The sequence below is a fragment of the Pan troglodytes genome, chromosome 4 (assembly GCF_028858775.2).
Source record: "Pan troglodytes isolate AG18354 chromosome 4, NHGRI_mPanTro3-v2.0_pri, whole genome shotgun sequence".
Lineage (NCBI taxonomy): Eukaryota > Metazoa > Chordata > Mammalia > Primates > Hominidae > Pan > Pan troglodytes.
The window spans coordinates 20,583,087-20,597,368 of record NC_072402.2 but is presented as its reverse complement, the minus strand read 5'-3'; the positions used below and the strand labels follow the sequence as shown (position 1 = coordinate 20,597,368).

General features: G+C 42.2%; 1 protein-coding gene across 2 annotated transcripts in view; it reads right to left on the bottom strand.

Moving 5' to 3' along the window:
* The window catches only part of SKIC3 (SKI3 subunit of superkiller complex), a 97,612-nt gene that overhangs the window by 62,823 nt on the left and 20,507 nt on the right, over positions 1–14,282 (bottom strand). For both annotated transcript variants that reach the window (XM_016952993.3, XM_063811106.1), the window contains 3 exons: positions 3,085–3,225; positions 1,987–2,088; positions 1,000–1,139 (listed from right to left, as the gene is read on the bottom strand). In XM_016952993.3, coding sequence (XP_016808482.2) covers positions 1,000–1,139; positions 1,987–2,088; positions 3,085–3,225 — 383 coding nt within the window. The remainder of the gene's footprint in view (positions 1–999; positions 1,140–1,986; positions 2,089–3,084; positions 3,226–14,282) is intronic.

The following is a 14,282-nucleotide window of genomic DNA, read 5'->3' as shown; positions in this document are numbered from 1 at the left end:
TTGCTGAGTTTTCTGAATCATCATGAACACATGGATTTAAAATATTTGATGTGTTTCAATATACCACATTAGTAATGCTCTTTTTAGCCAGTAAGAATCTCTTTATGCTAGCTCTTGAGCCCTTTTGTAGTCTGAGCCCTTTTATAGTTTCTTGCTTTCTAGCATGACAAGGTGTTCTTGGTTCATCTTGTACATTTTCTATCTCAGACCTGGACTCTGCTAGTTCTCCAAAATAGCAGTCATTTGTTTTTTTGTGAAAACATTATTTGAAAAACCTTTATAAAGCATTCACACAAAACACATTATTGGTGGGATGGCAAAAAGAAAACAAGAAAATATTAATTGTTGAAAGATGCTGACAACGGTTCTGATTTTAAAGAAATATTATGAAATACAAAGCCCTTTGAAATACATAAAACTGATTTAAAAACTCAATTTTAATTTTAGACCAGTAATAGTCTTTACCTGACAAAAATCTTTAGGGCATAATGCTATAATTCATAATTTACCAGTTATAGTTTTTTTCACTATGGACTTTCAAATTGCTTTAACTCAAAACACTAAGAAATCGGTTTCATTATGAAATATTAATCTTTCTTTGAATGAAACAAATAAACATTCTCTACCATGAAGCTAACAGTGTCCTTAATTATTTTTGTCAAATCTGCAGAACACTTCCTGAAGGAAAAAATTTGGAATCTCAAATTAATAATAATCAAGTAGTAATAACCTAAGAGGGCAAAAGGAAGAAACGAGAATGAAGTCTAGAACTAACGAAATAGTCTTATATGATGAGTACTGTAAGTCCTTAATCAAAAAGCAAACAAATAACTTTAGAAGTTCCCAAATGTATGAATGACTTATAAAAGTGCAGATGTGGTGAATTCATACCTCTAACACAAAATCCGTATAAGTAAATTTTGTGGTAGGCAGAGAATGGTTGTTGCCTGGTTGATTGGAAACTAACTAGAGTTGAAGAAAAAAACTTGACAAGACTACCTGATCAAGCGTACGAATTGCTTCCTCTGAAGAGTCATAATCTGAGAGTTTAATCAAAGCCTCTGCTTTCAAACGAAGACAAAGATTCCTCTGATAAAGACTGTTACCAGACGCACCAAGATTATCTATGATCTTCAGAGCTGACAAAATTAAGGGTATCCAAATGAAGACAGCCATATCACTTCTGTTTATTTTTTCTTTTTTAAGGATGACATATAATAAATTGCAGATACAATAAGCATAAATTTCCAAAACAATATACATGAAGAATAACTCAAAGCTAAATATAAATTCTTCCCTGACTTCCTTATGGAAAGACCTGAATTTAAAACAGAACATATCTGAATTTAAAACCTCTGTCTTCACACAACATATAATAAAACTGAATATCCTAAAAAACGACAATGGCTATCTATATTTGCTAAACAATAAAGGTTAGCCCACAACCAAAGCACCTGTAACAAATATAAGAAATTAAGGATACTGGAAGGGGAAAGCAGCTGAATTAGAATGGACCAAGGTGAACTGCTTCTTAGTTACAGGGGGCAAGCTACCAGGTGGGTCAGAAACAGTGAACCACTTTCATGATTTCCTATCCCCACCCCTCACCCTGTCAAATTCAAATAGGCTCCAAGATGCCTAAGGTTTCCCCTCTCTATATCAGAGAAATTAAGAACTCATGTGTCTTGGACACACCAGAAACTTCCTTGTTACAAAGACAGAGGACCTCCACACCCAAGCCTAAACTGACTATGTCAATATTCCAAATGCAGGAAAATTTTGCTAAATATTCATTGTCAGTTTAAAAATAAACACACTAGTACACATGCATGCAGACTTTTATTTAACCTCATTGAAATTAAAATTAGCAATTTAAAATACAAAATATAGCATTTTGGTTTTTAAAATCACTATCTTTGTCCTTTAAGATAAAAACAAATAGGGTTGGTCACCCTTATGTGTCAACCCAAAAAGTATCAAAAATACCTTGACTGCATGAAAGAACAGCTTCTTTAGGTCTATGCATTTTGACTTGGGCTTCTGCCAGATGATACCATCCACTTGTGCAGACAGGGCTTTCCTTTAACCCTAAAAGGATAAAAACAATCACAAAAAACAAGGTTTCTGTGACTACACAGATGAACAGCACCAATGCCTACTCTCCAAATCAGACTCCTCCCCTCTTCATCTCTCATATCTCTTCAGTCACAAAGTCACAGTGATTCTCTGCCTCAATTCATTCCTCACCATACATTTTTCTCCATCTCCACGTCAGTTCAGACCTCCACCATCTTTATCCCAAATCACTACAAGTGCTTGCCATCCACCCCAATGCATTCTTTACACTGTAGCTAGAATATCTCTAAAAAGACAAATCAGATTATAAAATTCCCCTGCTAAAAATCTTTTACTGATTCCCCACTGTTGTCAGGATACTGTGCAAACTCCTTACCAATGTCTTGCTAGGCACTTCTACAATCTCACTTCTTGTCCCCTCCTGTACATACACTTCATTCTCAAACCCTGGTGAACTACCCGCAGTTCTCTGAACAACAGTTTTCCTCTTAGCTCAGGCTATTTCACAGATTCATCTCTGCCTAAAATGTTCTTCCCATTCCCTTCAACCACCTACCTGGCTTGTATTTACCATTCAGATCTATAATTTGAATGTAGGTTCTTCCAGAAACATCATACCTAGTAAGACTAAGTTAAAGCCTAAGTTCCTAATGCATATATATCTACATGTCTGCCTTCCTTCCTCCCTCCCTCCCTCCCTCCCTCCCTCTCCCTCCCGATTTACTTTTCGCTTTGCTTTCTTTCTTTTCTTTTTTCTTTCTTTCTATATAGATATACCTATTTTACAAATGAAAACACTGACACACAGTAAGTTTAACTCTTCTGAGGTCTTGAAATTAGTGATAAGCGGAGTCAGAGTTCAAACCTAAGCAGAGTCCAAGGTATGCAGGTACATTTTTTTCCCTTCCACCTTAGATAGACATTCCTTAAAGAAAGGCTCAAAGATAAATGCCTACTGACTGAATAATAATTATACTTCATGTTACATGCCATACACTGTACATTTACCTTCTGTTAGGTTCCTAACAGCATCTTCATACTTTTTGTCTTGTAATGCTTTAATGCCTAAGCCAATGAGGCCTGGACCACTTTTTGAATCCATTTCCACTAATCTACAACAATACTGCTGCCCCTCATCAGTAAGATTTCCTGGAATTAAAAGAAAAGGTTATTAGTATACATATATCGAGTTTCTAAATGCCCAAACCCATATTCTTAAATCTCAAAATCTGCCTTTATATTCTTATGCATTCTTCACCACATGCTGACTCCAGAAATTCAAAACTTAAATAGACCAGCAAATGCAGAAAATATTAACATTTAATTTAAATAATTATGATTTTTCATCTTCTTAAATACTGGAAGTAGAAACCACTTTAGGATTTCAGACAAGAAACCTGCTGCTTGCCAGTAGACTAAGCCACGTAGCCTACTGCTTGCCAGCTGTAACAATTTGGTTGTCAAATGAAGGAGCCCTTGTCAAAGCAGAGTGTCTTCCTCAAGTTCTCTTCCTGGGCAACCATGTGCTGCTAGAGACATGGCAGTCAGATCCAGCAGACTCTTCCAGCATCCAAGGATCACAAGATAGGCGGGTTACTCATCAGGACACTGCACAAAGACTTAGTCACATTCCTCTTAAGTCTACAAATTTACCAGTACATTTCCACATTTTTCTAAAACTATCTTTTTCTATATAAGTGAATTGTGACACTTATGAAATAGTCATCCAATGCCTACATTTATTTTATTTTCAAATTTATTTTGGTAAAATAGTTTAGAAAACATTATATATTTTGTAATATTTCCATTTTCCCCAATCTCAATCCCACAAAAGCATAAAAACAAACAAAAAATTGTAATTTCTGTTTTAGAATAAATTGTGAATAGCATTCACAAGTTTAATAAATCATTTAATCACATAGGAGAATTCTTAAAAAGACAGACTACAACTTGAAGCAATAAATATGGGAAACAAAAAAAATTCCTGAAAAAAAAAGACCCGATGCTTTAATAACTATATAAAACATAGAAGCCCAAACCACATGTAGAACCACTGTTTCAGTTACAGATGTCAAAGGTAAATTATTTGCATAATACCATGTAGCTCATATATTTCAAATTTTGAAAACCATTTGCAAACCAATGTATAATCCATTAGTAATATGTAGTAATATGTTATATACTGATTTAGAAATCCAAGTTGGCACCAAAAATGAAAAGAATTAATAATGGCTAAAGAGTTAAAACTTCAGTATATTTGGTAAAATATGAAAACAAATTGGAAGAAATACTACTTTGATTAGTAAGCCAGTGAAAAAGACACAAGCCTGCTACTATTATGCTTCCAGGCATGAACTTCCTTGTCAATATTTTCTCACCATAGCTTCCATAAATATGAATTCCAAAAACAGATATGTCTAGTTCCATACACCCTATATCCTCCCAAGAAAACTAGCGGCTTTTTCCCTTTTGATCCAGTGGTATTGTCTAAACTAGACATTGTCTGCACTAACAGAATCACTTGGAAGACTTGTTAAAACACAGTCTGCTGAGCCCTATCCCTGAAGTTTATGGTTCAGTAGGTCTGTTAAAGACCTAAGAATTTGCATTTCTAAGAAGTTACCAGGTGATGCTGATGCTACTGGTCCAGAGATCATACTTAAAGACCACAGGTCTACAATATTTGCTAATACCATATATTGAAAGGAGCCGGGCACATTCCTCAGCCTTAGGCTCAAAACAAACAAGCCCAGTACAAACACATCCTATCCTCCTATCCTACCACATATCGCCATATATCTCTCAAACTTCCTGAGCCCAGTACAAACACCACCAGGAAAGTCTCCGATAAAGGGACAGCCGTTCAAAGTTTTACTGAAAGAGCGGGAACCAAAAGAATTCCTTTGTTCCCCTGTAACTTTCAGGCTATAAAAAGCAAACACTCGCATTGTTCAGGGCCCTCTTGTATGCTGTGGAATGGAGGGACCAGGTTCGAACTTGTAATAAAGATCCTTGCCGCTTGGCTTTGACTCTGGACTCTGGTGGTCTTCTTTGAGGAACTAACGGTCTAGGCATAACATCTGGGGGCTCGTCCGGGATTCCCCAAGCCCACCAGACCCCTAGTCAACGGATCTGCTAGGATCGATCTACTGATAAGTGAGCTGGCTCGTCTCCGTTTGTCTGTCTGTGTCTGTTCTGAATCTGAATCTGTGACTCGCGAGGTCTGAAACTGGAGCTGGCACAGTCCTGGCGGACGCGCTATAGGACGGCCAGCGGAGACCAGTGGGAGACGTCCCCTGGCTCTCATCTGATCTAAATTGCAATCTGAACTGCCCCGGTTTGGCAGGCAGCAGCTATCTCTGATCTGGGCTGCCCCAGCGTGACCGCGATCCAGGCAGCTAACTCTGACCCAGGCTTCCGGTGCGCACTTGCAATCTGAACTGCCCCGGTTTGGCAGGCAGCAGCTATCTCTGATCTGGGCTGCCCCAGCGCGATCACAATCCAGGCAGCTAACTCTGACCCGGGCTGCCAAAGTGCGCCTGCGATTAGATATCATTAATAAGCCAGATCAGATTTCCTTTACAAGGATTCTAACCCACATTCCTTTACAGGAAGAGACTACAAATTATTACAGGATAAGTAATACCCAGAGCACTCCTCTATCTCTCCTTACGAGTAATTTCAAAGAAGTTAGAGCAAGGGTCCATGATCTTGGTATAGAAATCAGGAAAGGAAAGATAATTACTCTGTGTCGCTCCGAATGGCCTGCCTTTGATGTGGGGTGGCCACCCGAAGGGACCTTCCGACTTGCTGTCATCACTAAGGTAAAGTCCAAGATTTTCCTACCTGGGCGTGCGGACCACTTAGATCAAATCCCATATATCCTCATACGGCAGGACCTTGTTGAGAACCCGCCTCCTTGGCTGTCCCCTTTCCAATTAGCCTCTGAACCCTGTAAGGCACTGGTTGCTCGACCACTAAAATCCAAGCAACCAACTGCCCCCCCCCATCCTGTTCTACCTGACAGCGGGGACCCACTGTTCACAGAACCCCCTCCGTACCCCTCTGGGCCCCAGGCCCCAGCCCCCCTGGCTGAGCTGCGGGAAGGAGCAGGCGGACAGGAGGCGGCCGGCACACACAGGCCCGCTGAAAGGGAAAGTAACTTTGAAGGGCCGGCGGGGCGGATGCGAGGGCGCACTTCGCGGACTAGCCCCCCCTCAGCCGCCTGACTCCACGGTGGCTTTACCCCTTCGGGAAATAGGACCCCCAGATGACACAGGAATCCCCAGGCTCCAGTACTGGCCATTCTCCACCAGTGATCTGTATAACTGGAAGACTCAGAGTGCTCAGTTTTCAGACAACCCCAAAGATTTACTGGCTTTACTGGATAGTGTCATGTTCACCCACCAGCCCACTTAGGATGATTGTCAGCAGCTCCTCCGAATCTTGTTCACCACGGAAGAGCGAAAGAGAATACAGATAGAAGCTAGAAAGCTGGTCCCGGAGGACGACGGTCAACTGACTGCCAACCCCGACCTCATAAATGCAACCTTTCCTCTGACCAGGCCGGCGTAAGACTACAACACGGCAGAAGGTAGAGGACGGCTACACCTTTATCGCCAGACTCTAATGGCAGGTCTCCAGGCAGCTGCTCGCAAGCCCACTAATTTGGCTAAAGTATATTCTATTCTGCAAGGAAAGACAGAGAGCCCAGCTACCTACTTAGAAAGATTAATAGAAGCTTTTAGACAGTACACCCCCATAGATCCAGAGGCTCCAGGAAGTCAGGCAGCTGTTGTAATGTCTTTCGTAAATCAGGCAGCCCCAGATATTAAGAGAAAACTCCAGAAATTAGAAGACTTGGAAGGAAAGCGGATTCAGGACCTCCTTCAGATAGCCCAGCGGGTTTACAATAACAGAGATACTCCAGAGGAAAAGCAATTTAAGGCCACTGAAAAAATGACCAAGGTCCTGGCAGCAGTGGTACAGAAAGAGCATCTACAGCCAAAGTACATCCAACCTAGGCAGCCCCCCCGGCATGATAATCTGAGCAAAGACCAATGTGCCTACTGTAAGGGGGCTGGCCACTAGGTAAGAGACTGCCCCAAAAAGAAACGAGGACAAGGACCCCCTAGGTCTACACCCGTACTAGTCACTCAAGACGAAGACTAAGGAAGACGGGGTTCGGACCCCCTCCCCGAACCTAAGGTAACTTTGCAAGTGGAGGGATCCCCAGTCCAGTTCTTAGTCGATACAGGAGCACAGCACTCGGTCTTAGTTAAAACTAATAGGAAATTATCCTCCAAGTCCTCGTAGGTACAAGAGGCCACAGGAGTTAAGAAATACCCATAGACAACACAAAGAACAGTAAACCTCGGAGCCAAGAATGTAACCCATTCTTTCCTGGTCATCCCTGAGAGCCCCTGTCCCCTATTGAGGAGAGACCTGCTAACTAAAATAGGAGCACAGATCCATTTCCTCCCTGAGGGGCCCGTCGTGACCAACTCCCACAATCGACCCGTGTCCGTCCTGACTATAAACCTAGAAGATGAGTACCGGCTCCACCAGGAGAAAGCGGCCCCTGACCAGGACATGGCAACCTGGCTCCAGCAATATCCAGAAGCTTGGGCGGAAACGGGGGGCTTAAGTCTAGCAAAACACCGTCCTGCCTTATTTATTGAACTTAAGCCTAGGACAGACCCCGTGCAGGTACGCCAATACCCGATGCCCCTAGAGGCCAAGAAAAGGATTTTGCAGACTATGGATACCTAGGTTCGCAGAACTGGCTAAACCCTTGTATCAGGCAACACGGAGGCAACAGCCATTTAATTGGACAGACGAAGCCGAGTTGGCCTTCCAACAGATTAAAACCGCCCTATGCTGATAAACTTGTCATAGGGCAAGAATTGCGGGTCATTACTCCACATGCCATCGAAGGTGTACTCAAACAGCCACCTAATCGATGGATGAGTAACGCCCGGCTCACCCACTACCAAGGACTACTACTAAATCCTCTCAGGATAATTTTCCTGCCCCCAACGACCTTAAACCCTGCCTCGCTGCTGCCCAACCCGGACCTGGACACCCCACTCCATGACTGCACCAAGATACTAGCTCAGGTGCACCGAGTTCGAAAAGACCTGCAGGACTGCCCACTTTCTGACGCCGACCTCGTCTAGTTCACTGATAGGAGCAGCTTCATGCATCAAGGCCAGAGGTACGCTGGAGCGGCAGTAACTTAAGAGACTGAGGTAATCTGGGCGGAACCCCTGCCCCCAGGGACATCGGCCCAGAAGGCCGAACTGATAGCGCTCACCCAAGCTCTTACCTTAGGGGCGGGGAAAAAGCTGACAGTATATACAGACAGCCAATATGCTTTTGCAATGGCGCATATACATGAGGCCATTTACAGGGAGCGAGGGTTACTGACGGCTGAAGGAAAAAAGATAAAAAAACAAGCAAGAGATCCTAGCCCTGCTAACAGCCCTATGGAGGCCAGAAAAATTAGCCATTGTACATTGCCCAAGGCATCAGAAACTAACTACTCCAACTGCTCAAGGCAACTTTCTGGCAGACCAAACTGCAAGGAATGTGGCGAAGGCTCCCAGCCAACTCCTTGCACTCCAGCTCCCTGACCCGGGCCCCCGGGACTTGCCATATTTCCCTGAATATTCAGAACAAGATCTCCAGTAGATTGACAAACTTCCCCTGAAACAAATCCAGAATAGGTCGTGGACTGATACTAATGACCAAACCATCCTACCAGAAAAATTAGGACAACAGGTGTTAGAACACATCCACCTAACCACCCACCTGGGGGCCCGGCGGATGATAGACCTGATCAGACACTCCAAGCTCAAAATCAGACATATAGCTGAGACGGCCAGCAGTATCGTGACAAGTTGCAAAGTCTGCCAGCTTAACAACGCATACCCCCAATCTCAAGCTGCAGCAGGAACAAGGCTCAGGGGAACCAGGCCCAGTATCTACTAGGAAGTAGATTTCACTGAAATAAAGCCAGGAAAGTACAGGTACCAGTACTTACTTGTCTTTGTAGATACTTTTTCAGGGTGGACTGAAGCATTCCCAACCAAAAAAGAAACTGCTCAGGTTGTAGCAAAGAAAATTCTGGAAGATATCCTTCCCAGGTATGGCTTCCCCGTCCAGATAAGGTCAGATAATAGGCCCGCTTTCGTCGCTAAGGTAAGTCAGGACTTGGCTTCCATCCTTAAGGCAAATTGGAAACTACATTGCGCTTACAGGCCCCAGAGTTCAGGACAGGTAGAAAGGATGAATCGGACCTTAAAAGAGACCTTAACTAAATTGACTATAAAGATTGGCACTAATTAGGTAGTCCTTCTCCCCTATGCTCTGTTCCGGGCCCGTAATACCCCTTACAAACTGGGCCTTACCCCTTACGAAATCATGTATGGCAGACCTCCACCCCTGGTTCCTAGCTTAAAAGATGATCTGCTTAAGTCTGAAACAGAAAATGTCTCTGAATTCTTATTTTCCCTACAAGCCTTACAGAAAATTCACCAAGAAATCTGGCCCAAGCTGAAAAAGCTATATAAGACCAGTCCCCCACGGACACCCCATCCGTACCAGCCAGAAGACTAGGTCCCGGTTAAGCGACACCGACAAAAGACCCTAGAGCCCAGGTGGAAAGGACCACTCCAAGTACTCCTGACCACACCCACCACCCTGAAAGTAGAAGGCATTGCGTCGTGGATCCACTACACCCACGTCAAGCCAGTGGACCCAACCTCCGACCTTCTAAGGCCAATCACAGCGGCGGCTGAAGCACCGGACACGTGGACTGTGGACAGAACTAAGAACAACCCCTTAAAACTCACCCTGCGCCGGCAGCATAGCTCACTGCAAACATGCAGTTAAGTAGTCTAACTCTAACATTAGTCGCCCTAGTGGCCGCTGAGGAAAACATAAAGCCAGCTCCTAATCCCTTTGTCTGGAGATTCTGGCTTTATGAAAACCAAACCCACCCTGGGCAACCTCATAAGCCCAGGAAATTAGTGGCCAGTGCAGATTGCCCCTCCTCAGGGTGCAATAGCCCAATTTTACTAAATTTTACCGATTTCCCAGTAGCCAAACCAGTGGCATCAATAATATGCTTCGAGTATGATCAGACTAAATACAATTGTAAGCACTATTGGTGGCACCAAAGTGCCGGCTGCCCTTATAACTATTGTAACATCCATAAATACCAATGGTGGGGTGGAAAAGAACAGATAGATCCCAGATGGCCCTTCCATCGCAGACGAGATAAAGACCTTTCATATACATGGATAGTTAGAGACCCCTGGAACTCCCGCTGGACCACGCCTCAACACGAGGCTGTATACTACTCCTCCGCCTCCACATGGCCTAGCAGTCACCTCTATCTGTGGCGGGGTCTAGTGCAGGTACGGCCCCTGGTCCATGGAAATATCCAGCGACAAGAAAACCGCCTGACACAAGATTTACATCCTTTTTCCTGGTTAAAATTATTGCAAGAAGGATTAGAACTTGCTAACCTTACAGGACTTCACAGCCTGTCTGGCTGCTTTCTGTGTGCCACTCTAAGGTGTCCACCGCTAACCGCTGTCCCCCTGCCATGGGGATCCTCCACCTCTGCCCAAGCTAACAACCACCGAAACCTCTCATATGCCCCTATCCCTAACGTGCCACTATACCTAAACCCCAGTCAAGAAAAGTTTCCCTACTGTTTCTCAGGAACTAATTCCAGCCTCTGCAGCATCACTGCAACGCCCCCTAACATCACCTTAAGGGCTCCGTCAGGCATATTCTTCTGGTGTAATGGAACATTATCTAAAAACCTATCAAGCCCCTCTGTTACCAACCTACTGTGTCTTCCTGTCACATTAGTTCCCCGGTTAACTCTACTTACTGCCGGCGAGTTCCTAAGGTATACCGGTAACTGGACTAGTGCTGTTATTCACCCAGACCCTAGACCGAGACCTGCACAAGCCATATTTCTCCCCCTCATTGCAGGAATCTCCCTCACCGCATCCTTCACGGCGGCCGGACTGGCTGGGGGATCCCTAGGTCACACCCTCATAGAAAGTAACAAGCTGTACCAACAATTGTACAAGCCCAGTACAAACACATCCCATCCTCCCATCCCACCACATATCGCCATATATCTCTCAAACTTCCTGAGCCCAGTACAAACATCACCAGGAAAGTCTCCGATAAAGGGACAGCCGTTCAAAGTTTTACTGAAAGAGCGGGAACCAAAAGAATTCCTTTGTTCCCCTGTAACTTTCAGGCTATAAAAAGCAAACACTCGCATTGTTCAGGGCCCTCTTGTATGCTGTGGAATGGAGGGACCAGGTTCGAACTTGTAATAAAGATCCTTGCCGCTTGGCTTTGACTCTGGACTCTGGTGGTCTTCTTTGAGGAACTAACGGTCTAGGCATAACAATATGACCTTTACTATTAGTCTTATAACATGTATATTCTGCCCTTATTGCCTCTGTGGCTAAATGGTAACCTCTGGAGAGTACAGACCAGCATGGCATCTGATATGTGGTAGGTGTTCATTAAATTTTGTGACGATCCTTTAAAAATACCATTATGAACTGATATTCAAAAAGGCTTGGTCTGTTAATAGGTAACAGCTGAAAATTACTACAAAAAACTAAAAATCTTCACCATCCTAAAAAAAAAAACAGCTACCAAACTCTTATCTTTTATCTCTACCCATCTCAGTCTAAACACCCTGCCTCCATAGAAACATAATTTATGACAGACTACCTTGACTACATAAACTGCCTGTATTACAGGAAATACACCTGGGATGAAAATAGGAAAGAAAAATCATGCATCTCTCCAGTGAACATCCATATTTAGGGTAGCTTAAACAACACACAGGTAATCAAAGTGTGGGTTGGTACACGAAAATAGTTTCCAAAAGGCTGAGATGAACATAAATGACTTTTAAAACAAGGTAAACCTTCCTAACATATTTCTTTTGCTAAAGCCTGGGAGCATAACAATAAAAACAAAATAAGATTTGGGGAGACTATGTTCATGTTCGGCCCTGGGTAACAATTCTCTGCATATGACCAAGCAGCACTGAGAGGAATTTTCTATAGTGTTCCCAAAACTAGCAACAGTAATAACAACACTAATGATCCTTGTATAAAGAGACAAGGAATATTTCGGCTTCAACTATCAATCCTTCTCTTATTCATACTTATTCTTGTTGAGAATACTAGCTAAATAAATACCTTGATGGAGGACAAAAACAGAGGAAATAGAATTCATTGCTTTTGAATCTTATTCATTGCAAATGAATAGAAAATCATTTACTTAACTGCTCTTTTTAACATTTAAAGGATTCTAAGGTTCCACATTTAACAACTTTAAAACAGTTGGACAATATTATTTTTATTTCTCAAAAACGCAAGCCAGATTTGGGGCTGATGAATGCTCACATTCCAAGGGTAGAGGGTATTCTGAAGAGGTCCGTGTTGGATGCTGAGTAATAACTATGAAATTCTGTTTCTTAAAGTTTACTACAAAAAGTCGGTTTTTAAAAAATTAATTTGTGACATCCCAAAAAAAGCTGATCAATACTATCTAATTTTTCTTTTAAATAAACTTAGCTTGAGGGGGGAAAAAAAATGTACAATTTGGTGGCATTCATATTTATCTTCACCTGGATTTTCTAATAGTTTTAAAGCACAAAATCTTAAACCAGCTCTTTTCTGCTTGAATTTGAAGAACCAAGCTTTTTTATCCTCCCCCATTTCAGTAACAAAGCAAAGTAAGATAAATAAAAAAGTCATTTAGCATGAAAAAAATTTCAACAGATGACAACTGTGAAAGCCATTCACTACTTGTTATATGAAGCTTTATAAACTGAGTCATTTTGAAAATGAATTTTCAATTCTCAACCGGCAAAGCAGGACAAAGGAGAATGAAATACATTTGTTCTCAGTGGAGGAGAACCCAGTGATTAACTGCTGTGAAGTAGCAAATTCTGTACATACTGAAGTACTTTGTGGGAGGGCGGCTCAGACTTCAGAGACCTTACAGATTCTCAGAAGTTCTCAATACACTGAAAGTCGGGTTTAGAGGAGCAGTAAAAAGAAAAAAGCACAGATTCCTATTGTCTTACATTAACTATTGAACTTCCACCTCAAGAATACTACTTTAACTTGAAATGTACCTAAACCTGAATTTCTCAGTTCCACAAATTCCTGCAACCAACAATTCAGAAGGGAAAGAACTCTTCCCTGGTTTTACCATATCTGTAAATATCCACATATACACCCTTTTTGCTGTGATATAGACCTTCTTTTCTTTCCATTCTACATAATACAAATCCAGAACCTTACTAAAAATGATTTTTTTCATTTAAACCAAGACACTTTCTAATCAATCAGTATAATCCCTTCACTATGTCTTTATCAGAGCACTTTGTCAACCACTGAATTTATGTGCAAAACTCTGTAGACTATTGTTGATCCTATTTTTTTCTATTATTTTGTAGGCTTTTTAGAATATAAGGACAAGTCTACATTATAGGTACATTTATGCTTATTGAGAAAGCATTCTGTCAGTCCTCAAAAAGAATTTTCAAAGTATTCACTGTGTCATTTGGCATGTGAGCAAGGCCAAGGCTGAGGTAAAGGTGAAAACCATAAATAGCTGAATAGGAAATAAAAAGAGTAAACACCAGCCATTAATTTATCAATAACAACAGTAACAGCAGAATAGGGAAAAAGAATTGGTACCAGGGGCCATACAATAAAGAAAATCAGCCTACTTATCTTTGGAACACACTGAGTCTTATATTAAAATTGGAAGGATCTGGGTGATTTTAGAACTAAGCTTCCTATCAGGAAAAAAAAAAAAAAAATCACAAGACTTCCTAAGTATGCTCCTTGTGCTTGGTGTACCTCATCCTCCTCAGCCTCAGTGCAACACTCTCATAATGTTAACTATCTAACCTACTAACTATTTCTTCTTACACCACTCCTGCCAGGCAGCTATTGCAGTTCTTCTCCCACCCCTCTAAAAGCTTACTATCCCCTCTGCGGGCTTCACTTTCTCATCCTACTGCTCCCTAATGCACTTAGTCAAGTCCACTTTCCTTTGTATACCTGCTTTTTCCTATTCTTTCCCCATCACTGTAATCTAAGCTCTAATTCAATCACTTTCATTTAAAAAGATAG